We start from the raw sequence: 25,620 nt of genomic DNA on the forward strand, positions 1-25,620 counted from the left end.
TTCCCATTTGGCATTTCTGCAGCAAACTTACTTCTTACCGTGACTGCTGCGCAGCCTTGGCCAGCTATTCCAGATGTTATGCCTTATTTCTGAATCTAATTAACAAATACCAGAAGAAGCAGGTCAGTTCTTCATTCATTTAATTCTTCAATGAGTCTTTACACTAATGTATTTGTGTAAGCCCATGTTGAATGTCTTTATGTTTTGAATGTATAGGTTTCTATAAGAAACTTCCATTAAATGTATAATGGGCTGTCCTGGGAGGCAGTAAGTTGCCTATAGGAGTCGAAGGAGTTGTTTGAGTCAGAAATGAAATGTTGATGTTCTAGGAAGTTTCCTGGTGTAGGAAGGAAGGTGGTAGATTATAACAATATTTTTCCTCCCAGTGATCTGTAGACAACCTACATGGGAGTCACCTTGGGGTGGGGGTGGGGGTATAACCCCACCCCGAGGGTTATTTCCATAATGGTTATTTCTTCCAGGTTTCATTCCAGGCTACTGAGTCAGATGGGTAGGGTAGGACCTACCTAGCCATCTGCATTTTAACAAGAACCACAGGGACTTCTGATGCAAATTAAGGTTTGCAGTTCCCCTGCACTGGATATTCCCTGAAGATTCTTCTAGCCCTTAAGTTCTCTAATTCTTTGACCCCATTGTTATATTTAAAAGGTAACATTTCCAGGTAAAGTGTTTAAATGAAATAATTTAGTTTTAATGAATCAAGGCAAAAATGCATATAGTTGTTTAAAAAAGGAAGAACTCACAAATGATTTCTCATTAATCAAATCATAATATTTCATACAGACATTATTTTTTTTGGGGGGGGGGGGATGGAGTCTCACTCTGTCACCTAGGCTGGAGTGCAGTGGCGAGATCTTGGCTCACTGCAAGCTCCACCTTCTGGGTTCACGCCATTCTGCCCCCTCAGCCTCCCGAGTAGCTGGGACTACAGGCGTGCCACCACGCCCAGCTAATTTTGTTTTTGTATTATTAGTAGAGACGAGATTTCACCGTGTTAGCCAGGATGGTCTCAATCTCCTGACCTTGTAATCCGCCCACCTTGGCCTCCCAAGGTGCTGGGATTATAGGCGTGAGCCACTGCACCCGGCCACAGGCATTAATTTTTCTTATAAGTTTTTAAATATTCGTTAAAGCAAAGTCTACTTTTATTCACTTTCATAGATTATTAAAGTGACATCAACTTAGTGAGATATTTTGTCCATGAATAGAATAAGTATTCATTTTAAATGTAAATTTTGGTAAATTTTCAACATCCTATAGTAAGTTTTACCAGTTTATGGACCAAATAATTTATGTATATACTAACAATATTTTAATCTAAAGTTTTGTGTTTGTTTTGTTAACCATATTAAGACCACCTCAAAACATAATCTCTGTTTGTTACTGACTAGCATTGAACTTATTTTTACCCAGCCAAAGACTTCTGCTGAGAATTATTAAATTTGTCAGGTTTTACCCCAGCTTTAGCCTCCCAAGTAGGGATTACAGGCATGTGATGCCACACCTGGATAATTTTTTTTTTTTTTTTTGGTAGAGACAGGGTTTTGCCATGTGCTGAGATTACAGGTGTGAGCCACTGTGCCCGGCCCAAAAGAATTCTTTTACGTGTTGTACTCAAAAGAGATCTATTTATATATTTTATTTTGTAATTTAATGTTATGAATTTTAATTGTAATTTTATTTTCCCATTACTACCTTTTTTTTCCTTTGGTGCTTTGATTTTGGGTGATTTAGATGTCTTTAATTAGAGAAGATTTATTTGCCTTGCCATTAGAATTTTCAAATATGGACAAAAGAAAATACTTCTGTTTAACAGTTTGATTTCAAGTTATGTTATAATCTATAATTTTTTTAAGGAACAAAATTCATTAATTGAGTACTCACAAATAGTGCTATTGTTTTCTAGCATTACTAATAGATACTTTTTGTTTCTCTGATTGGAACTTAGATGATGGCCATGTGGAATAAACCAACAAAAATCCTGGTATCTCACCAATATGAGAGACTAGAGATATCAGTATGGCTAAGAGTATGCTTTTTCTAGTTTGAGTAACTAAATGCCCTCAAGTTTTTTTTGTTTTTTAAAATAAAGATGAGGTCTCACAATATTGCCCAGGCTGGCCTGGAGCTCTTGGGCTCAAGCAATCCTACTACTTCAGCCTCCCAAAGTGCTGGGATTACAGATGTGAGCCACTGCACCCAGCCTAAAAGTCCTAAAGTTTAAATTGGCATAATTTTTTTTTTTTTTTTTTTTTGGAGACGGAATCTTGCTCTGTCGCCCAGGCTGGAGTGCAGTGGCGCAATCTCGGCTCACTGCAAGCTCCGCCTCCTGGGTTCACGCCATTCTCCTGCCTCAGCCTCTCCGAGTAGCTGGGACTACAGGCGCCTGCCACCACGCCCGGCTAATTTTTCGTATTTTTAGTAGAGACGGGGTTTCACCGTGGTCTCGATCTCCTGACCTCGTGCTCCGCCCACCTTGGCCTCCCAAAGTGCTGGGATTACAAGCGTGAGCCACCGCGCCCGGCCAAATTGGCATAAAATTTTACTATACTTTTCACTAAACTAATTTTCACATTAAACCAATGGTTATCTGAAAAGCAAAACTCATGTTTAAGAAACCACATTTTTCTCTGTTGATGTATATTACAATTTTATGTTCCTATTGATGTGGTTCGGATTTTTGTCCCAGCCTAAATCTCATGTTGAATTGTAATCCCCTGGATTGGATGTGGGGCCTGGTGGGAGGTGATTGGATCGTGGGCGGAGTTCTCATGGATGGGTTAGCACCATCCCCCTGGTGCTGTTCTCGTGATAGTGAGTGAGTGAGTTTTTGTGAGATCTGCTTGTTTAAAAGTGTGTAGCACCTTCCCCTGCTCTCTCTCTTCCTCCTGCTCCGGCGTGTAAAATGTGCCTATTTCTCTTTCACCTTCCACCATGATTGAAAGTTTCCTGAGGCCTCCCCAGAAGCTGAGCAGATGCCAGCAGCATGCTTCCTGTACAGCCTATGGAACCATGAGCCAATTCAATCTCTTTTCTTGATAAATTATCTAATCTCAAGTATTTATCTGTAGCAATGCGAGAACAGACTAAAACACCTATTAAAATTATTTTAATTTCCAAAGAGGAATAGAGAGCACCTTGTAAACCATGTCCAGTAACATGCTTATTCAGAACCATCAAATTAATGCATGTTATCACTTTAATCACGAAACTTAATCATTGTGGCAAAAATCATATTCAAGTATATTGCATGTTTCTCTTCCTTCTTAGAAGATATTAAAACTAACTTAACCTCTTGATACCAAAGGTCATTATTTTAAGCATTAATTGTTGCTCTAGAGACTGTTTGTCCCACATGGGAAGCCTGAGTCTGTTGACGAGGTTCTTTAAATGTCTGCATCTTCTTTGTAGATTTTCTCTCTCTTCTTTTTCTATTGGTTGCTACCTCCGCCTTTGGTAATCTTCACCTGCTTTTTTGCAATTATTTGTTTGCAATTAGCAAGGGAACCTCATAACCAAGCTTATTAAAATTAGCCTGTAGTCCCAGCTACTCAGGAGGCTGAGGCAGGAGAATCGCTTGAACCTGGGAGGCACAGGCTGCAGTGAGCCAAGATTGTGCCACTGCACCCCAGCCTGGGCAACAGAGGAAGACTCTATCTCAAAAAAAAAAAAAAAAAGAAAAGTAACACTGAAGCAGCATTGTTGTCTGGGGTAACACCCGAGGTTCGCTGCCTCATGCCAAGGAAATCAAGGACATGGACACATGTGGAGTGAGGTTAATTGCGGAGGTTTAATATGCAAAAGAGAGAGGAGAACAGCTCTTTCTCCTGCGTGTGAAAGAGGCACCCGAGTGGGACTTCTGGCTCGTGCACAGGGTTTTATAGATAGGCTTGAGGAGGCAATGTCTGATCTACAGAGGGCCCAAAGATTGGTTGGACGAGGTGTGATGTTTACATAGCATGCAGGGAAGCTGGCCACCCCACCCTAATCTTCTTATTATACAAATGGGGTTTTTGCTTGGCCGGTACCATGTTACCTGCTCTTTACTGTACATGTGGCTGGCAAAGAGAAGGGAAGATGGAGCTGCCGTAATGGACATGCCTAGTCCTAGGTACCCTTTTTCCTGTTGGCATAGCTGGCAGCATTCACCCATGCAAGCTTCTAGTTTGCCTTTCTATGTCTGCAGCTTGAGTTTACAGGCTGCTCTTTATTAGAAAAGAAATTATTTGGGGGCTGCTTTTCATTAAAAGGAAAACCTTACCGAGGACCTCCTTACCTTCACTATCTGCCTAAATAATTTCTTTTTAACTCCAGTATCAACACATAAGCCAGGAATGGTGGTGCGAGCCTCTAGTAAAACCGGTTGTCCAGCTTGGGCAACAAGGTGAAATCCTATCTTAGAGAGAGAGAGAGAGAGAAGACTGGCAACATAGACCTCATCTCTATAAACAAAAAATTAGCTGTGCGTGGTGGCACGTGCCTGTAGTCCCAGCTACTTGGAAGGCTAAGGCGGGAGGATTGCTTGAGCCCAGGTTGCAGTGAGCCATTGATCACTAGCTAGCTAGCTAGACAGACAGACAGACAGACAGATATTTTAGACTAAAAACTCTAAAATAAAATTGAATATGAACAGACTTAATGAGAAGAGCCTAAGGGGCTCTGATGAAATTTCTCTGTGACTTCTCCTCTTCAAAGCCAATTCCATATTTCAAGTTGTAGCTCTCTTGTCAGCTCCTCTGTGAGGCCTCCCAAGCAAGACCAGTCAATTTGTCCCTCATCAGTGCAACATTTTTAAGACTTTAACATAGCTGGTACCCCCAGCTAGTACACTCAGAGCTAAGAACCCAAGCAGTATGCGTATGGCCTTAACCACTTCACTATTATTAAGAAAAACTATACAAATCTTAGAGATAAGGTATGGAATAGGTGGAGGCATGTCCTGACAAAGACACGCCAGGGCATTGTTTAATGACCCAATCAGGGATTAATTCTCTAGGCCAACGTATTAGTGTTTGAACTTGCTGTTTACTATTTGGTTAGATCCCAGACACAATAAAGTTACACATTAATTTGTAGGTTTCAGTCTGGTAGACAGGATCACCTCAAAAGTTATGGTTTTATTACTTTGTAGGCATTTGTCAGGTTTGTATATAACCCAGAAATTTTAAGTGCTTGTAAATTCCCAGTTCTTCAATTGTGCTTGGAACAAAGTTTACCATGGTATGGGCCCCCTCATTAATGAGCCCATGAGAGTCATGTTTTTAACTTTTAAAAAATTAAACTTTGACTCAATACTTTTAGTTATAATAAAGATTGAAATGTTGTAGTTTTGAGTCATTACTTTGATTTTTTTCCAGTAAGAAAAATACGCAATTTATATTTTCCTCAAAACCAAAATATTTTAGAAGAGCAGGGAAAGAGTTTAGGCTACAAGGAAGTAGTTGTGTGTCCCAAATATTTCCTAAAGTCATTAACCAGAAGTTCCCGTAAGTCTTCATAAACATTTCTTTAGTGGTTCTCCAAATGGTTATCATTATGCAGCTGCCCTACCCACTACTGCGAGTTCCTAAACACAGACTTTGTCCTGGTAGACCGAGATGATGCTTAGCAAAGTAAGCTCATAAGTGCTGGAAGAAAGAACTTTGAGTGTGTGAAATGCTTTGGCACCTGTAAGGTGTTAAAAAATATTTTTTCTTTTCTCTTTTTTTTTTTTTTTTTTTTTTGAGAAGGAGTCTAGCTCTTTCACCCAGGCTGGAGTGCAGTGGCGCAATCTCGGCTCACTGCAGGCTCCGCCCCCCGGGGTTCACGCCATTCTCCTGCCTCAGCCTCCCGCATAGCTGGGTCTACAGGTGCCGGCCACCTCGCCCGGCTAATTTTTTTTGTATTTTTAGTAGAGACAGGGTTTCACCGTGTTAGCCAGGGTGGTCTCGATCTCCTGACCTCGTGATCCGCCCGCCTCGGCCTCCCAAAGTACTGGGATTACAGGCGTGAGCCACCACGCCCGGCCTAAAAAATATTTTTTCTAATACTCGAGTGCTTCTTCCTTAAATACGTACTTTCTTCTTCCTAGTTTGGAGGAGGAAATAATAAGAATTTTTTTCCCACAATTTTCACATGGGTGGGCTGCCATAAACAGCAAAACAGAATTCCTTCAGACCAGCATAGCATCTTAGTTTCACGTTTCCTGTGGCCCAGGTGGCTGATCAAATACGATTTGTTTTTCCTCTTAGTGTTCTGATGTGAGTGTATTGATCTGCAGTGGTTAGACACTTTGCCGCGCCTGGGATTTACTTGAATGTTGAGGCTTAGAACTGATTGTGGAGACGTGAATCAGCCTTCCAGCAACTTATTTAAACAGAATTATTACTTCCTATAATTATTTTTTTTTCAGCTCTAGGAAACATCCCTGCAAGACTAACTTGAGTTGTAGAGAAATACTTTGGAGGCTTTGTAGTCTGTTAATATACATAGCCATTGCCAAGTGTTTAGACAATCAGAAAGAGTCAGTAGACCTTCCCTGTTTTTGTTCTGGGAGGTTAGTATTGCTTCTGTCTTGAAAGCCTGAGGACTACCTTTAGAATCAGCATAGGTTTCATTTTTCCAAGACACACTTTGAAATCAAATCATGTTTATGGCTAATCGTGTTTTCAAAAAACATAGAAACAGAAATCTAAAATGAACAAGAAAGAAAAGAAGAAAAAAAGCCCTTTATAGTGATAAATGAAATGTCACCTACACACGCCTCTTGAACTGATCTTATCAGCGGCTGGGGAGCTTCACAGGAAGCTGCCGGTCGCTGCTGCCGTCCACAGAGGGGGAAATCCTGTTTTGAACCAGGTAGCACCAGGGCCGGTTGCTGTTGGAAGAAGTAGAATATTTCCTCCCCATCTGCTGTTGTTTTCCATTAAAGGGGAAAAAAATTAGAATTACATGAGAAGATACCAAAAGTCACAAAATTTTCCATTATTTTTACATTCTTTTTCTCTTGTCAAGGTAAAGTCTGATTTCAACATGTGAGAAGTCTGAATATACTTTATATATTCGAGTATATAAAGTCTGAATCAAGTCCATCGACGGGAGGGGTTGTGGAGTGGTTTCACTTTTCTATACACCTGTGCTGTGAGGATTATTGATGAGGAATAACGATTTATATTTACAAGAATTCATATTATTTTTTAAAAAGCATTATTATAAAGACAAATAATGGGTATTCCAGTGGTGAAATTTCTAATTTTTTCTAGATTTAAATCAGAGTGGCTCCCCAACTTGGCTTATCATCAGATTTGCCTGGGGAGCTTTAAAAATACAGGTGCCCAGCTGGGCACATGTGGCTCAGGTTGGCCTGTAATCCCAGTTCTTTGCGGCAGATGGATCGTCTGAAGCCAGGAGTTCGAGACCAGCCTGGGCAACATGGTAAAATATGTCTCTACAACAACAATAAAAAAAAAAAAGAAACCACAAAGATTAGCTGGATTTGGTGGCCCATGCCTGTAATCCCAGCTACTTGGGAGGATGAGGCAGGAGAATCACTTGAGCCTGAGAGATGGAGGTTGCAGTGAGCTGAGATCGAGCCACTGCACTCCAGCCTGGTTACACAGTGAAACCCTGTCTCAAAAAAACAAAACAAGACAAAACAAAAGGAACCCTAAGCCTATTTTCCACTTAAAATTTGAGTTTAATTAAAACATTTTTTAATTAAAAAATAGAAATACAGGTGCTCAGGCCCCACCCAGAGAGATTCTGATTCAAGTCTGGGATGGGGCCCAATAACCTATTTTAAAGAGACTTCTCAAGTGACTCAAATGAACAGCAGGTTTTGAGACCCTATGGTATAAGTTATTAAGGTGGTTCTTTAAAACCATTTTCTCCAGTATTGACAGCAGAAGGGTTACCATAAAACCTCAAAAGATTTTAAAGTGATTAATCAAATCAGCCACACAGGGTCAGTCTTTCTCTACAGGAGCGTAGCTGACAGTGATTCTTCCTGACAAAGTAGGAACCAAGTTGACAAAACCCACCAGGTGCTAATGTAGGCTTCCCAGTAAGTGGTAAGAACCACTGGCCCTTTGCCTTTTGCACAGGCAGCTGAGGAATGATTTCTTAGCTGGAGAACACAGGATGGTACATTAGTCTTTTCCACAAATTTTCGCTGCCAGACTTGTGTCAAAATAAGTCCTGGGAACAAATCTAGTTTGAAGAAGGTGCCCATCACACAGATGAGGCTTCAAGCACTGGCCCGAGTGGCTCCCTCAGGAGAGATGAGCACAGGCTCTACTCCTCAGGACCCTTAGAGCCGCCTGTTCAAGGGAGGGTGCCTTCAGTTCAGTTGGCTAGACAAGCCGCGAGTTGTTGATTCATTTGTTAGTGAAACAAGCACCAAATTTCATCTTTAAAATAATTCCTGCAGATGTCTTGTTTTGAGACAGTTCAGTATATACGCATATCTAAATGTTGTAGTTTGCAACAGTTAAATTGAGAGTGATGAGTTCACTTAGAATATGGTCCGCTTTACACCCCCTCTGTTTGCATAATGGCCCTCACTGAAGTGGGCCTCCGTTTCCATCTGTATGTGATGGTTGTGTGCATGGCCTGGATTTCTGGCTCACCAACAGTCTCAACGAAAAGGCATCTACTCCTCCCAGCTCCCATAAATGACTTCCGCAGGGAGAGCAAGGGAAACTTCTTTGGCTCATATCTATGTGGTTAATTTGTCCAAGATCCATGATGCAACTAGTAACTCCAGTTCCCACACACACAAAAACTGAAACAGCCTCTTGGTCGGCTTAATGCCGTATGAAAGCTAAACTTTAGAATTAGGTAAAATATCTATTAAAAATGCTGGCCAAAATTCAATTAAATGACAAATCTCATTTAAGAAATGTGCACATATTGTCTGCTTTATGGTGTAAACTGCATTTGGTACAAAACAAATGTGCAAGCAGATGGGCTTAATAACGAAGGAGGGAGTGGAGTTGCTATCAGCCTTTGGGAAGCAGAGCCTGCCTCAGGAGGCGCCTCTGACGTCAGTGTTGCTACATTTAGCATCTCAGGAAAATATGTTTGGGTTTGTTTTTTGGAAGAACATGAAGGGATTTTCCCCATTTCTTCTGTAAATATCTACTGGGCAAGAGATCTGGTAAAATGCCTCAAATAAGACTTTGAAAAGACTGGCAATATTTTGCAAAGGTCATGATCAAAAAGAACAACCTTTGTCTACATTCCTATCACATGTGTCCATTGACCCACTGTCTATTTAACTCTCTCCACGTTTAGATACGGTTAATTTCTTGTTTCTTTTACCACAGAGCTTCTAGATGCAGCAGGACTGTTGTCAGAGCCTTTGCAAACCCTGGGAACTGCCAGACTCATTCTTGGTTGTGCTGCTTTTAAAGTCCCACCTCTTTCATTCTGTTTAGACTTCTATAGGCATAAGCTGCTGTCTTCAGCCATGTATGCACAGTGAACACTGATTTGGAATGCTTAGCCATTGTGGTATCAGAAATGAGAGCTGGAACGTCTGAACAGTGTGGGCGGAAAGCAAAACGACCTCCATTTTTCTAGCTGTTCATCTTGAATGTGACCGCAGCCTTTCAGCATTCCAGAGAGAGGTGCCTTCTCTTCCCCTCCATCCTCTTTGGGTCATGGAGGATTGGTTAGGAAGGTGCCTCCACCCCTTCCCCTGGTGCCTTTGTAGGGCGACTTGGCTCCCAGCTTGCCCTCTGCCTCCTCCCTGACAGGAGCACGCCCTATGGCTGTCTTCCCAGCCCCTCTGCAGGCACATTCCCAGTGGGTGCTGAGAGCATTTGGCTGAGCTTGCTCCTTTTTTCAGCCTTGGCCTTGGTCTGCGCCCCTGACCGGGCAGGCCGTACAATACGCCCTTAGCTTGTTCATTCTTTCCAGCTCCTGCCGGCTTTGCCCTTGTGGAACTGGCTCTTACCCTGCTCAGCACGGAACCCAAATGCCTGATTTATGTCTGCTGGCTTGAAAAAGAACTTAGCACAGTGAAATTCTAGCATTGGCCTGGTACTTTTGAGTGACATTCAGAGGCATATCGTGGGTGCTCAATAAATGATTGCTGATAGAACAGATGGATGGATGGAGGAATCAAGTGTAATCTCTTCTGGTTTTAAAACGATTTTCTACTTAGATTCTTGGCTTTGAGTCTCCAACATTTCAGATTCTTCTATTTTATGTAGTTAAACACATAGGCAAACTCTTGACCCACTTTCAGTGCCCTATGGTCAGTTAGCATTTTTGCAGTAGTGCACAGTCTGTCTTCCAGTTTGCTAAAATTTATCTGTTCTTCAAGCCACCTGCAAGCTCAATTAATGTTTGGGTTTTGTTTGAGGGTGGGAAGTTGGATAAACAAAGCAAATTGTAAATCCTGATTCAGCTCTCAGGCACGAGAAGTTTGTAACCATATTTTAAACAGGGCATTTTGATTAATTTTCTGGTTAATAGAGGGTTCAGATTTTAAGTATATTGACATCCCCTTCCATTTCAACCCATTCTTACAAATCTTTCTAAAATGTGTTCCTTTACTTAGTGGAAGCAGTTCCCTCCTAAGTGGAGTCTGCTGAACATAGTTTATTCTTTCTGTGACAGCTTGATATTGTTTCTTCCCCACAGTCAACATTATGCACATGAGTTATTTTAAGGTACGGGAGGAAGGGTGTGGGAGTTGGGGAGGAATGTGTTCACTGTGGCTGGCTGTGGGCAGAGAGTAATGTGAGGTAGCAAAGAAGTGGTTGCACGGGGCCAGATGATGCATTAGATGCTGGCTTTGACATTCATTTAATAGGCAGTAGATGTTTTTGAGCAAAGGGAAGAGCTATGCTTTAAGAAGTGGTGTTAGGGTTGATGGCAGAGGGAGGAGCCTGGAAAGGGCCTCTGACAACAGTCTACAGGCAGATTAGCCCAGGTCGGCATGGGCAGGAGGGAGTTGGGGAACATTTTGAGATGACAGAGTTGAGGAGACTTGGTGACTGCTTGGTGAGGGGATGAGATAGAGAGGAATCAGAGATGCTGGGGCTGGGGGACTGGGAAGATGACGATGATCAGCAATGAGGAGTTGGGCTGAAGGTGGTTTTGGAAACCATCTGTGTGTACAGAGATGATTGTTCAAGTCCTGCCTCTTCTCTTCACCAGTGTTTGAGTTTGGGCTTACTTAATGAGTCTCCTGAAGCTTCAGTTTCAACATCTCCAAATAGGGATAAAAATGTCTTTCATTGGCTTTAGGCCAATGTCTCTCCCATGGAAAGTAACATGCAACAGCTGCTGCCAATGCTGCCACCATTGGAACTCGACATAGACCATCCTGGTGAGCAGTGCCCTGTTCCTGGTTTTATTCCAGTTAAAGTAATTTCATTCACAGGCTTGTGGGGCCCATTCAGATGAGTAACTTGCTTGCTCATTGGGGCATAACATCTGTGAAACTAATGACAATATCCCTCAGTCTCTAACTGGAAAGCTCTGTTGAGGTCAGTCCTCTTCCTCTAGGTGTACCTGTTTGTCTAAGCTCTGGTTGGCCATAGTTGTTGCTAGGCTGATTCTGTTTTAAGCAAAATTAGAAAGTCGATATGAACTGGTTATACTAGACTGCCTTCTTTAGGAAAAAAAAAGCTCTCTCTTGATTCATCTTCATTTTGCTATTTCAAAATCACATAGTTATGATATGAATATGCAACATTGTGTTAAATTTAATAAAAATGCTATAAAAGTGGAGTGTTAATTTATAGATGATTCTCAGATATTGTCTAAGAATAAAGGAGAGAATCTGTGCTTCAAAGGAGAGCTGCATATTGATGAAATCATTTTCTGCTGTGGAATTGGTGCTCTCTCTAAATAGATGATTTTGACCTTGGTTTAATTTTTACAAATCTTTATAGAATATTAAGTAATATTTTATAGACTTGAGATGGCTCGGGCTGTGGAGCAGTAGATAATCTTTCCATGATCCTGCCCAACACAGACTTTGGTTCAGTAGGGAGGACCTTGGAGTGCACGGTTTGGGAGCAGAGGCCACCCATGGTGAGGAGAGGGGCCCTGGAAAGCTGTCTTGTTCAACCTTCTTCAGGATTGCAGATGAGTCAAGACAAGCCCTGGCATGGAGATAAGAAAACACTACCTCTGCTGACCTCCTGTGAGACGGCTTCTATTTTGGCCTCTTCCATGCTCCCTAGGTCCATGTAGAATATATTTAAGAAAGGAGGGGGAAAAAAAGAAAAGAAAAAGTGCCTTAGCCAACCCTGAAAAACAGGACAAAAACAGTGAGCAGAGATGGCAGTTGCTGGAAGTTTGGTGCTGCAGACGGCGCAATCTGCCATCCCATTTGTTGATCTCGCATGCCATGCTTCAGTTGGCACTGCGGCTGCCAGGAACCACCCCCTCCTTTTCCATCTGAAGCAGGAAAAGCAGTATTATAACAGTGTTAACTCTTCCTGCCCTACAGCCTAGAGCTTCTTCCTCTGCACTGGAGGCTTAATAATCTCGGCCACATTAGGACCTACAAAGATGACAGAATCGAAGAGTTTTAGAAGAGGAAGGGGCCTGAGGGAATTTTTAGAAAGAGAAAAGCAGCACTTAGTCTTCCCAGATTAGACTGCATGTGACAGTGGGGAGAGGTCATTTGAATTTTGAAGATGATGACCACTAAGGAAATCTGTTTTTTACCAGGATCTGATCTAAATCCTGGCAAATCAACACTGATAGCTGGAGGTGGGACAGGGCTGGAGAAGCCTACTGAGCTGGACTCAGAGAAAAGCAAGACCAGGTAGATGGAGGTGAAACGGCAAGGCCTAGGAAGAAAAGAAACGATCCAGCACCCTTAGAAGATGCCATGACATTTTAGGAGGTAAATTGTTTAGTCCTGGTAACAATTTAGGGTACAAAATGCAACTATTAATTAAATTACTTAAGCAATCACTTAAAATCACTCATAATGCCTTTCCTGTCTTGTTTAACGTGCTTTTATGGTAATGAGAGAAGAGAACCCAATTCCAGGAACATGGTGAAGTCCAAAACTTATTAACATCACTGTTATCAAATGTGCGAGGGAGATGGTGGTTTAGATTGTAAAAGATACTGTGAGTAGCTTTGTTCAGATTAAAGAAATGGAAGTTATCATTTTTAGTGAATTAGTTAATTTATATATATAAATGCTTAGGACAATGCCTGGCACATCATGAGTACTAATAAGTACTATGTGTTAGTTGCTGCTACTACTGTGCTGCTATTGTTATTAATTATTAGGATTTTCAGAACTAGAACTCATATAGTCTTTCAGCAGAAAACATGTATCAAAGTTCACACAAAAATTCTGTTAATAGTCCTCAGCTTAGAAAATATCAGATGAAGTTCTTCTTTAAGATGCTTAATTCTTGGAAATACCCTCTGTCCTGGTTGGAAAACTGATTTTCTGCTTCTCTGTTGGGTCTGATCAGGGTGGAGGAGAAGCTACCAACTCAGAGCCCAGGGCAGGGCCTTTGCCACCAGGCATTACTTAAAGTAACCCTCTGTTTTATGTGAAGTGGGATTCAAGTAGTATAATCAAATTGTGTGTGCTTGTTTTAGACTTAAGGCCCATAAATGTCAGCTTCTTTAGGGAATAGTCAGGTAATTGAAGAATGAGAAGATGACCCCTGGCCCAGGAAGGAGATAGTCCCAGATACTCTCTCAAACTAATCCTCTTCAAACTAAAAACAGGCCGGGCACAGTGGCTCACGCCTGTAATTCCAGCACTTTGGGAGGCCGAGGTGGGTGGATCATTTGAGGCCAGGAGTTTGAGACCAGCCTAGCCAACATGGTGAAACCGTGTCTCTACTAAAAGTACAAAAATTAGCCAAGTTTGATGGTGTACGCCTGTAATCCCAGCTATTTGGGAGGCTGAGACAGAAGAATCACTTGAACACAGGATGCGGAGGTTGCTGTGAGCTGAGATTGCACCACTACACTCTAGCCTGGATGACAAAGCAACACTCTGTCTCAAAAAAAAAAAAAAAAAAAAAACTTCAAACAGAACCATTTGACCCAGAAATCCCCTTATTGGGTATATACCCAAAGAAATATAAATAAATCATTCTATCATAAAGACACATGCATACATTTGTTGATTGTAGCACTATTCACAATAGCAAAGACATGGAATCAACGTAAATGTCTATCAATGGTGGATTGGATAAAGACCATGTAGTACATATACATCGTGGAATACCATGCAGCCATAAAAAAGAATGAGATCATGTCCTTTGCAGAAACATGGATAGAGCAGGAGGCCATTATCCTTAGCAAACTAACGCAAGAACGGAAAACCAAATACCACAAGCTCTCACTTATAAGTGGGAGCTAAACGATGAGAACTCATGGACACAAAGAAGGGAACAACAGACACTGGGGCCTACTTGAGGGTGGAGGGTGGGAGAAGGAAGAGGATCAGGAAAAATAACTATTGGATAGTAAGCTTAGTATCTGGGTGACGAAATAATCTGCATACCAAAGCCCCATGACCCAAGATTACCCATGTAACAAACCTGCTCATGTACCCCTGAGCCTAAAAAGTTAAAAAAAAAGACTTGTCTTCTGCTGTCTGCCCAACCCCATGCTCCGCTCCACATATCTCTGCATCTCACAGCTTCCAAGGTTGAACTCAGATTCTTTCATGGTAACTCTGCTGAACCTGACACTGTTCCTAGAGCATCCTCTTTTCAAAACTCTTGTAAGACTACTAGGCCTGCGCCACCGAGTTTATTGCTATTAGTTAGCATTTTATTGATAGGACATCAAAAGAGTTCACAGCAGTGCCCGAATCACTGCTCAATACAATTTGTGCTTTGCCTGTTGTATCTCATGTGATCTCACAGTAAGAATTTTGTCTCCATTTTGCAAATAAGTTAATGGATGTACAGAGAGGCCAAGCATCTGTGTGAGTCCAGCCTGCCTGGCTGTGACCTGGGACTCATAATCCCCTTTCATGTCTCGCTTCTTCCTTTGCCGTTTCAGTCTTTGCTGTTTCCCCACATATGTTAGCCTTGTCTTCTCAGTAGGTGAGAAGCTCTTCATAGCACTGACTTTCAGACTTGGTTATGTGTGTGTATTCCTAGGCCCCTGGCATTAAGAACTTACCTGAGGACTAACATTCTATTTCCCGGGGTGGAGTCAGGAGCAGGGTCTCCTAATTGGACGACCACTATGGTTGGTTAAATGCTGTGAGTTGAAATGTCTCCGAAAATGAACTCTCTCCTGGACCATCTCCAGTTTTTGCTGTAGCATTAGCCGCCGTCCTTCCTTAATGTTTGGCAAATGGTTTCCGGTTGTGCAAGCAGCAGCCTCACTTCTTCTCTGCCAGTGAGTGTCAGGGAAAGCTTTTGGATTTTTTAGCAAGAACAAGCGGGAACAAGTTGGTATTGGCAGAGAAGGCCTAGGTAAATCCAAAAGTTGTACTTTGCCCCCAATCCTCCCGGTTTCCTGGCCACACCCTACACCCCGCACAGGGCCCCTGGCGTCGCACCTGGACATGCGCTCCTCAATGAAAACGATGAAAACGTGCCCAGTCCTTGGCCCTTTGTTCCCTTTTCTTAAGGCTACTTCTAACTACCGATCCGATCAACAAAGTCACGTTTATGGTCATCCCTTCTGGTGACATATTTGCATTTGAAAAGGAGATAATTCTTTAACTGTTCCGCAAGAAGGCAAAGGAGGAGAAAAAGTACACGACACTCTGTGTGGGAGGCAGATGTTGGTGTAGAAAGGACACTAGAGTCTGGGTAACCCTGGAATCAAATCCTGACCTTACCCTTCACCAGCCATGTGACCTGGGCGGCTTCTCCAGGCCCTAGTTTCTTGTCTATAAAATGGCATAGTGCCTGGTACTGTATATCTAGATATAGATATAATACTATCCAGGCCAGTTGTAGCCCTCCAATGAGTATTCCTTTAAATTCTCCTCCTCCCAGGTCACCTCCACTGACACCCATGGGGAAGGCTGATCTGTACTCATATCTGGACATTGTTGTCAAGCTAAAAACACAGTGATTTTTGTATCTTGTTTAGTTTTAAAAATGTTCCCAGCTTAGGGTTTGTAAAAACATTTTTAAATTGTGAAATATAGCCTATATACAGAAAAGTGCATAAAACGGGTATGCACAATTTAGCAAGTAATCACCCTGGGCAAGAATTGGTAGGTACTGCCTTAAAGTAGTGTAGCTACGTAACACAGCGCTTCTCCACGGGGGCAGCTTTGGCTGTAACATCTGGAGAGGTATTGTCATCTAGTGGGTGGAGGCCAGCGATGCTGCTAAATGCTCTACAATGCACAGGACACCTCCCCACAACAAAGAATTATCCAGTCCCAAGTGTCAATCCTGCCCAAATTCAAAAACACCGTGCTTCAGCAGGAGATGAAATTTTAAGGAAAGATTTGGAATTTCAAGAAACCGGCTATTGTCAAAACTTAGATTTACATGACTCATTTTTAGTAATGCTGTCCCACTCAACTAATTGTTCTCTGAAGGAGATAAAGAAAGGCGAGCCAGAATTTCAGATGAAGGATCTGAAGGTAATAGACGTTGCTGATCACATCAATCAGTTTGTGTTATTTCATTGCTGCCAAGTGCTTTTAATCTCTGTCACTTTGCACTGATCTTGGGAATCAAATACTGTACAAGTGAGTCGAAGCCAGACGTGTTCCATTTTACTATTAATGCAATTGTGAATAAATTAAATACTATCTTCTTCCCCCACGATGTGTTCCAGCCCCCTTTGCACTTTTGACTCTGTCTTTTGTTTATTGCAGGATTTAGTCGTCCGTGTTGTTTTTATTCTTGGCAACCTGACGGCAAAAAATAACCAGGCTCGTGAACAATTTTCCAAAGAGAAAGGGAGCATCCAAACTCTGCTGTCATTATTCCAGACGTTCCATCAGCTGGATCTGCATTCCCAGAAGCCAGTGGGCCAACAAGGCGAGCAGCACAGGGCGCAGAGGCCACCGTCAGAGGCAGAGGACATGCTCATCAAGCTGACCCGCGTGCTGGCCAACATTGCCATCCACCCGGGCGTGGGCCCGGTGCTGGCCGCCAACCCGGGGATAGTGGGCCTGCTCCTGACCACGCTGGGTGAGAACCGCGGCCCACTGGCTGCAGCAGGCACAACCGACTTTCCCACGGCCCAAAGGCAGTTCTGTGTTGGGGTATGATGAGGATTTTATTAGCACAAGTGGCTCCCTGTGAAAAAGTCTTAGCTGTATGAAGGAAATTCCCTCTTCTGTTCAGAACTGTCTTAAAAGTAATCTAGATTTTTAGAAAAGGAAAAGAAAACATAGTAATAGAGATTATTACTAAAACCCACCAAATCGTACACTTTAAAAGGGTGAATTTTATGGTTTGTGAATTACATTGCAATTTTTTAAAATTATACTCAGCAAATGAAGAAAACTTGGCTAAACTAACCACAAAGAGTTTAAAATTCCAAATATTTGAGTTTAAAATCCCAAATCCCAAATATTGTGGGCAATCCACATGATTAAAATTAATTCCTTTTTTTTCCTCTTCAGGTTCTTACATTATTTGTAATTACAGTCCCCAGTCATTCAAGTCCTATTCATTCTCCTTGTATTAGCTCAGATTGCCATAACAAAATACCACAGATTGGGCAACTTTGTCAGAAATTTATTTCTTATGCTTCTGGAGGCTGAGAAATTCAAGATCAAGGTGCCAGACAGTTCAGCTCCTGGTGAGGGCTCTTCCTCCTGGCCTACAGACAGCCACCTACTCACTGTGTGCTCACATGGCTATTCCTTGGTGCAAGCACTTGTGGGGTAGGGGACAGTCTCTCTCTCCCCTTCCTCTTTTTATAAAGTCACCAATCCTATCATATTAGGACCCTACCCTTATGGGCTCTGTAACCTGCTATATCTCTTCAAAGTCTTATCTCCAAATACAAGCATATTGGGAGTAGGGCTTCAACATATGAATTTTGTTGGGCACACAGTTCAGTCCATGGCAACCCCTATACTCTTTAGGTCTGTCATCTCCCACAAGCACTTCTGCCTGCTAGTGTGTAGGGAAATTAACTGCAACCCAAGGTAATCAATCTTGCCACTATTAGCTGGGCCTGGTGGCTCAGGCCTGTAATCCCAGCACTTTGAGAGGCCGAGGTGGGTGGATCACAAGGTCAGGAGTTTAAGACCAGCCTGGCCAACATGGTGAAACCCCTTTCTCTACTAAAATACGAAAATTAGCCAGGCATGGTAGCATTCACCTATAATCCCAGCTACTCGGGAGGCCGAGGCAGGAGAATCGCTTGAACTCAGGAGACGGGGGGCCTCAGTGGGCCGAGATTGTGCTACTGCATTCTAGCCTAGGTGACACAGTGAGACTCTGTCTCCAAAAAAAAATTAACTACTACTAACCATACTTGTGAAAAATGTTGTTGTTTGTTTTGGAAGGAAGCTTAATGCCTGACACAAATGATGTTTTGGAGGAGCAATCTGTGTGAACTCCCTGCCCTCCCTCTCCCCCACTAGTCAACTCAAGAGCCATTTCCTGAGCTCTTTCTGGGTAATCAGTTCTGTGCTATACATTCAGTTTTGTTTATTCTGCTCAGGCTGCCATAACAAATTCCCATAAACTGGGGAGCTTCAACAACAGACATGTATTTTCTCACAGTTCTGGAAACTGGAAGTCCGGGACCGAGATGCCAGCAGGGTCAGGGTTTAGTGCGGGCTCCCCTTCCTGGCCTGTGGTTGATTGCCCTCTCACTGGGTCCTCATGTGCTGAAGAGAGCATACTCTAGGGTCCCTTCTACTTCTTGTAAGGGTACCAGCTCCACTGGATGAGGGCCCCACCCTTCTGACCTCATTTAACCTTTATCACTTCCCCACAGGACCTAGCTCCAAATACAGTCACATTGAGGGGATAGGGCTTTTACATGTGCATTCTGGGGGATACCAACATTCAATTTAGAACAGGGTTTTAAAAATGGAGGCTGGTATGTGCTTTCAAGGAATTTGGCCTACGTGGTGGAGGGACACTGAGTGCACAGACAAGAACCCCAGTTTCTGAGAAGGGCAGAAGCTAGGCGCACACAGCTAAGGGACGGGTGGCAGAGCCCGGCTGTGGGCATGTGAGTGACAGGGCCGTGCTTCACTATGGAGCTTTACGGTTGAAAACGCATTTTCATATCTGTTACCTCACAACAATGTCAGGGCACGTTTTTGTTATTTTCATCATTTTACAGATGAGGAAAAGGGCTCAGTGAGATATAGTGACTTTCACAGGTCACAAAGTTAGCAAGTGGCAAAGTCACCGGGCCCCTGACCTGTGCTTCCCCGCACTCCACATCATGTGTCACCTGTCTCAAGAAAGGACTCTTCACTTCTGACTGGGATCTGCACCATGACTTACCACTTCCGTGTAAATAACTCAAAAATCTCTGTGTTTAGGCTTGAGCTCTTTTCCAAGCTGCTGACTGCACATTAAGCCGCGTGGAAGAATATGCACGTAGCTGTGAGAGAAATTCAGTTTCTGTTTCAACCTCAAAACGTTCAGCATTTGCTCTGTAGCATGCCCATGTCTGCTGAAGCTCTTTCCCCTTCCTGAGACCCACGCACCACACTGAGCAGGGCTTCTCAGCCCAGGACCAGGGATGTGACTGCTGCAGAATCAGCTGTGGGACTTATTAAAATACCCTTTTTGGTTTCTGGCCCCTGCCCAGAAACTGCCTCTATAAAATGCCATTAGAGTCTTGAAATCTGCCTTTCAATGCCTCCTTTGTCCCCAGGTGAGTCTTTTGTCCATTAAGTGTTGAGACCCAATGCTTCAGGGAACCATGTTAGCTTTTCTGGCTCCTCAGGATCTAGCAGAAGCCTGAAACCCACTGGGCGAGTTCTCATCCGTTGCAGAATTAATCCCTTTACCTGACTGTGGCTGCCTGGGAAGGGCCTGAGGACCAGACCTCAAACACCTGGACTGGCGGCACACGGCTGTGAATAGCCAAGGAGTAGAGTTATACATGATTCATTTTCCCACAATTGTTAATACTCACATATAAAGTGAAAAAACTCCACATCTTATAAATATTTTATGAGCTTAGAAATTTCATTTCTACCTATAAAGGAAGAGTGAGTAACTTGCTTTTGACTCACAAGAAAGTGATGCTTTGGGGTAGGAGGAAGAGGCAAGGGGCTGGGCACGGTGGCTCACGCCTATAATCCCAGCACTTTGGGAAGCCAAGGCGGGCAGATTGCTTGAGGCCAGGGTTTCTGGACCAGACTGGGCAACATGGCAAAACCTTGTCTCTATTAAAAAAAAAAAAAAATTAGCTGAGTGTGGTAGCACACGCTGTGATCTCAGCTACTCAAGAGACTGAGGTGGGAGAATTACCTGAGCCCAGGAAGTCAAGGCTGCAGTGAGCCATGATTACACCACTGTACTCCGGCCTGGGCAACAGAGTGAGACTCTGTCTCCAAGAAAAAGTCCGGGCGCAGTGGCTCACACCTGTCATCCCAGCATTTTGGGAGGCTGAGGCGGGCAGATCACAAGGTCAGGAGTTCGAGATCAGCCTCACCAACATAGTGAAACCCCGTCTCTACTAAAAATATAAAAAAATTAGCCGGGCATGGTGGCGGGTGCCTGTAATCCCAGCTACTTGGGAGGCTGAGGCAAGGAGAATCGCTTGAACCTGGGAGGCAGAGATTGCAATGAGCTGAGATCGTGCCACTGCACTTCAGCCCAGGCAACAGTGCGAGACTCCATCTTGAAAAAAAAAAAAGGTTGGTAGCGGTGGCTCATGCCTGTAATCCCAGCACTTTGGGAGGCCGAGGCAGGCAGATCACTTGAGGCCAGGAGTTCAAGACCAGCCTGGCCAACATGGCAAAACCCCATCTCTACTAAAAATATAAACATTAGCCAGGTATGGTGGCATGCACCTGTAGTCCTAGCTACTCAGGAGGCTGAGGCGGGAGGATCTCTTGAACCCAGGAGGTGGCAGTTGCAGTGAGCCAAGATTGTACCATTGCACTCCAGCATGGACGACAGAGTGAAACTCTCTCTAAAGCTCCCTGGCTGCTCCTGATACAGGTGGTCAAGGGCCTCCCTGTGAGAAATGTTTTAGTCTCTGTATTAGAGCCCGGTACCATGTGAGGTTGAGCAGAAGTGAAGAAACCCTGCTCTCCTGTGATGGGTCAGGCCTCTTGCCTACTATGCCTTAGGCAGTTGTTTAGGCAAGCAGGTGATCCCTTCTCTATTCTCTCCTGAAAGATTTTATCTCCAAATAAAAGTTTATAGAAGGGCAAAAGTCACCCCTGACAGGGGGTCACCCCCCTCCACCTTCCCCTTACACAGCTTGACTCCTGGGTGAGTTTCTAAGCCCTGCTAGGCCCTTTCTACACTGGTCTCTGTGGATTTCCTACCTGTTTTATCTGTGTCAGTGTGGAGTGGTGATCACATTCCAGGAAAGGCCTCCTGCCCCCTCTGACAGGCCTGGCAGCTTAGAGGAACGCAGGGCCAGTGCTGGGCTGTGACTGTGACTATAGAAAGGGCCTGCCCGTGGTTTGGTTGTGCCCACTGAAGTCAGAGTTGCTGCTGTCCTGTTTACCCTCAGAGGTGAGCACTCCTCCCAGCCGGATGACTCTTGTGGCATGGCCCCCTTCCCTAGTCACGTGGGAAGGGCATCCCTTGGGCTCTTTTCTTCCTACCTCCCTCTAGCCCTGCACCCTTCAGGGAGTTGCTTGTACCCCAGGACTTGCCTAGAGAGGTCAGCCTCATTGCAGAGGGTCTTTTAAAAATCAATAATGTTTCTAGTAAGAACTGACCCTCTCAGTATGCCCCAGACTCAGAGATTTGCTGACTTAGTGGCAAGTCCAAATTCCAGATTTTCTGATATCCGTGAGTCAATTATAGAGAGTAAGATGGTTCTGTCATGCTTTTTTGGAAGCAGTCTATTGCCCCAACTTGCTCCAATGGGAACTCAGCAACCTTGAGTCCTTGGCTTCAGCAGCGTTCTGTGGAAGGAGTAGGATAGTAGAGGTCAAATAGACCTGGATTTAGATGAGTGCTCTGTGAAGTCAGGTGAGGTATTGAACTTCTCTAAACCTCAGTGTTCTCATCTAACCCCTAAATTCATCTATGAAGTCCTAACCCCCATGTGATGGTATCTGGAGATGGGGCCTTTGGGAGATAATTAGGTTTAGATAAGGCCATGATGTGGGGACCTCATGCTGGAGTTAGGACCCTTATAAGAAGAGACACCAGAGCCTACCATGCAGCCTCCCTGATCTTGGACTTCCAGCCTCCGTAACTGTGAGAAAATAAATTTCTGTTGGTTCAAGCCACCCAGTTTATGGTATTTTATTATGACAGGCCAAGGTGACTGAGACAGATGCACCTTTCGAGAATTAATTATTGAGGGTGTGAATTCTTGTAAGTCCATGTAAAACTTATTAGCTGACTTTTGAGGGTTACATGCATGTAAAGGGCCTAGTGCTGTTTATGATAAATGCTTAGGAGCTGTGAGTACCTACCCTCTAGTTGCAGATACCAGACACCATTCCTGCTGCCCAAATGTGTGGTCCTTGGGGAGGTCAGACACATAAGAGCTACCCTGCATTTTCTGGACAGGCTAACGAATTCTCCTACCAAGGCAAGAGAAATAAAACAGGTCCCCAAACACTGCCCAAGACCTAGTGTCATCAGTCTGGGGCTGGAGGAAACCAGGGCTGTAGGCCCTTTGCCCAAGAGTTAGACATTCACCTGAGCCGCTCCCCATGAGCTGTCATTCTGGATGGCCCATCTGTTCATGTAATAAGCACTTACTTAGCACCCACTATGTGCCATGCACTCATTTAAGCCCTTGAATGCATTTAAACTTTGTAACAACTCTATAATGTAGGTGCAATGATCATGCTTACTTTACAGTCAAGGAAACTGAGGCCCAGGGAGGTTAAATAACTTGAGTAAGGTCACATGGCCAGTGAGTGGAAGCACAGGGTTCTGGTTCCAGAGTCATGGCCAAAGCAAGAGGGAATAATTTTGGAGGTCCTGTGTCCCTTCTTTTACCATAACTAGGATATTTCCTTACAGTAGAATCCATATTGATAACCAAAATAATTCAGTTCCTTATTCCCTTTTTATGTACTTAAACTAAAAAACAGGAAGTCAGGTCTTTATTTATTCTTTCTTTTTCCAAGTATCCATTAAGTGTCTACCAGGTAGTGGGCCTATGCTGGCTGCTGTAGCGGGAGGGGCCGCTGGCAGAAGGAACAGTGTATGTCTTCTGCAGCCTACAAATGACTGAGCTTTCCTTTCAACCTAGTAATTTATAAAAAGGCTGTTCTCTTTAATGAACAGGAAAAGATGGCCAAAGGGGGCGATACTTAAGTCGGAGAATTTAAGAACAAGCACAGTCCTCTTCCTCAGCTCATAGACCCCTGCTTGCTCCCCGAGGAAAAACTTCGGTTTCATACAGGAAATAAAAGACACTTCCTATTCGGTAATGAGAAGTGGGCAAGTCATGAGCAAAGTTGTGTGCAGGTGCAGAGTGGCCTCCCTCGCAGGCTGGGACAGGGTCTCCGGGGCAGGTGAGACCAGGTGGAGAAGGACTGGGGGCTCTCCCAACGCTGGGTGGACTTGTGCAGGAGGGAGGGGAGGCGGTGGCCTGTTCAAGCTGCAGTCACTGGCTCGGTGTTGCCGGGCTTGTGATTCTTTCTCTGGTTGCCCAGTTCTTTTTTATTTATTTATTTACTTGCATTTTTATTTTTGAGATGGGGTCTCCCTCTGTCACCCACACTGGAGTGCAGTGGTGCAATCTTGGCTCACTGCAACCTCTGCCTCCCGGGTTCAAGCGATTCTTCTGCCTCAGCCTCCCAAGTAGCTGGGATTACAGGCTTCTGTCGTCACGCCTGGCTAATTTTTGTATTTTTAGTGGAGACGGGGTTTCACCATGTTGGCCAGGCTGGTCTCATACTCCCGACCTCAAGTGATCAGCCCGCCTTGGCTTCCCAAAGTGCTGGGATTACAAGTGCACCCCACCATGCCCGGCTAATTTTTTGTATTTTTTGTAAAGACGGGGTTTCGCCGTGTTGCCCAGGCCCGTCTGATTGCCCAACTCTTAGATCCAACTGCCTACCCCTCCTCTCCTGGGAGTGCTTCAGAAGCACCTCAGCATATCTTAAGCTGAATTCATGACCTGTCCCTGAACTTGGCCCTCTTCCTGTGCCCTTAATTCAGGCAATGTGGTCAACATCTACCCAATTATGTGCACCAGCAGGGGACACCCCGGGAGACTTCTCTCCCTCACACCCCCATCCAGTCTCTGCCAAGCACAGTCTCCACTCCGCCACATCTCCGCCATCACCCGTGTCCGCCCTATGCTGAGGTCACTGGGACCACTCCCAGCTGCAGCCCTGCCTCTTCTCATCCCCACACCGTGGCCAGAAACGTCAAGAGATGAGTCTGGAGACTGAGTGGGAGGGAGGGACAAAAACCACTAAGGGCCTTATGTGCTAAGCTAGAGGATCAATTATTCTTGCATCCAGCACTCACTATGTGCCAGGCACTGTTCTAGAAGCTGGGAATGCAGCCATGAATAAAACAGACACATCCCTAGGCCTCAGGAAGCTGACATTTTAGGGCTGAAAGACAAACATTAAACACATATATAACATTAGGTGGTCATATGTGCTATGGAGAAAATTAAAGCAGGGTAAGAAAAAAGAGAATAGGTGCTATTTTAAATAGGGAGGTTACGGAAAGTATGTCCAACAAGGCGGCATGTAAGCAACTGCTGGGAGGAGGTAAGGAGTGAGCCAAGTGGCTAACTGGGAGGAGAGTATGTTCCAGAAAAAAGTTCAGCAGGGCATGGGTTCTCGGGCAGGGGCATGCTGGCATATTCCAAGAGGCCAGGAGGCCGGTGTGGTTGGCCTTGGGGGTCTGGAAGTAGGAGGAGCAAATGAGGCCAGAGAGATAAGGCCTGGAGCTGCCAGGTAGGTCTTGTGGACCAGACGACGCAGTCTATTCATGGGTTATGAGGTGGGTGGCGTTATCTGACTTGCTTTTAAAGGATAACTGTGTTGAGAATAGATTTAGGGAGGCAAAAGTGGAAGAAGAGAAGCCAGCAAGTGCTGAGAGATGAACTAGGGGGGTGGTAGAGGAGGCCAGAGGTGTCTTCTAGAGCTCATAGTCACAGATGGATCATGACCCCGGGCCGTTCTGTTGGGAGGCGGCGTGGGAAGGAGGGCACAGACTCCAAGGAGGAGCCCCTGGGAGAGCCTGAAGACCCGGGAAACAGGCGGGATTGGAAATGGCTCCGCTCACTGCTGTGTTGGCCCCTTTGCTTTACTTCAGACACAGGTCCCAGATCAGCTGGACTTTTCCAGACCTCCTGGCTGCAAGGATTGAGTTGACAGTGTCCTCTCTGCTTTGGCCAGGAGCGGGCCCTTGCATTTGGGGCATTTCCGTGCAGGAGGAGTCGGGGGAAATCAAGTGCTAAAGGTGCCTCTCCAGGGCCTTTGTGGGGACCCTGCGTGATAGCAGCCGGCTCCTGGCGCTGCTGTTGCTGTGGTTACAACATAGTTGGTTCTACTCTTGCAATGGGTCTTTGACTTCCTTA

General features: G+C 44.3%; 1 protein-coding gene across 8 annotated transcripts in view; it reads left to right on the plus strand.

The window, feature by feature from the left end:
* Positions 1-25,620, plus strand: part of ARMC2 (armadillo repeat containing 2) — a 126,626-nt gene that overhangs the window by 88,439 nt on the left and 12,567 nt on the right. For 7 of the 8 annotated variants that reach the window (XM_055260752.2, XM_055260780.2, XM_055260788.2 and 4 more), the window contains 2 exons: positions 23-122; positions 16,811-17,129. In XM_055260752.2, the coding sequence (XP_055116727.2) occupies positions 23-122; positions 16,811-17,129 (419 nt within the window). The remainder of the gene's footprint in view (positions 1-22; positions 123-16,810; positions 17,130-25,620) is intronic. The other variant, XM_055260769.2, reaches the window with a different exon arrangement.

The sequence above is a fragment of the Symphalangus syndactylus genome, chromosome 2, assembly GCF_028878055.3.
Source record: "Symphalangus syndactylus isolate Jambi chromosome 2, NHGRI_mSymSyn1-v2.1_pri, whole genome shotgun sequence".
Taxonomy (NCBI): Eukaryota; Metazoa; Chordata; class Mammalia; order Primates; family Hylobatidae; genus Symphalangus; species Symphalangus syndactylus.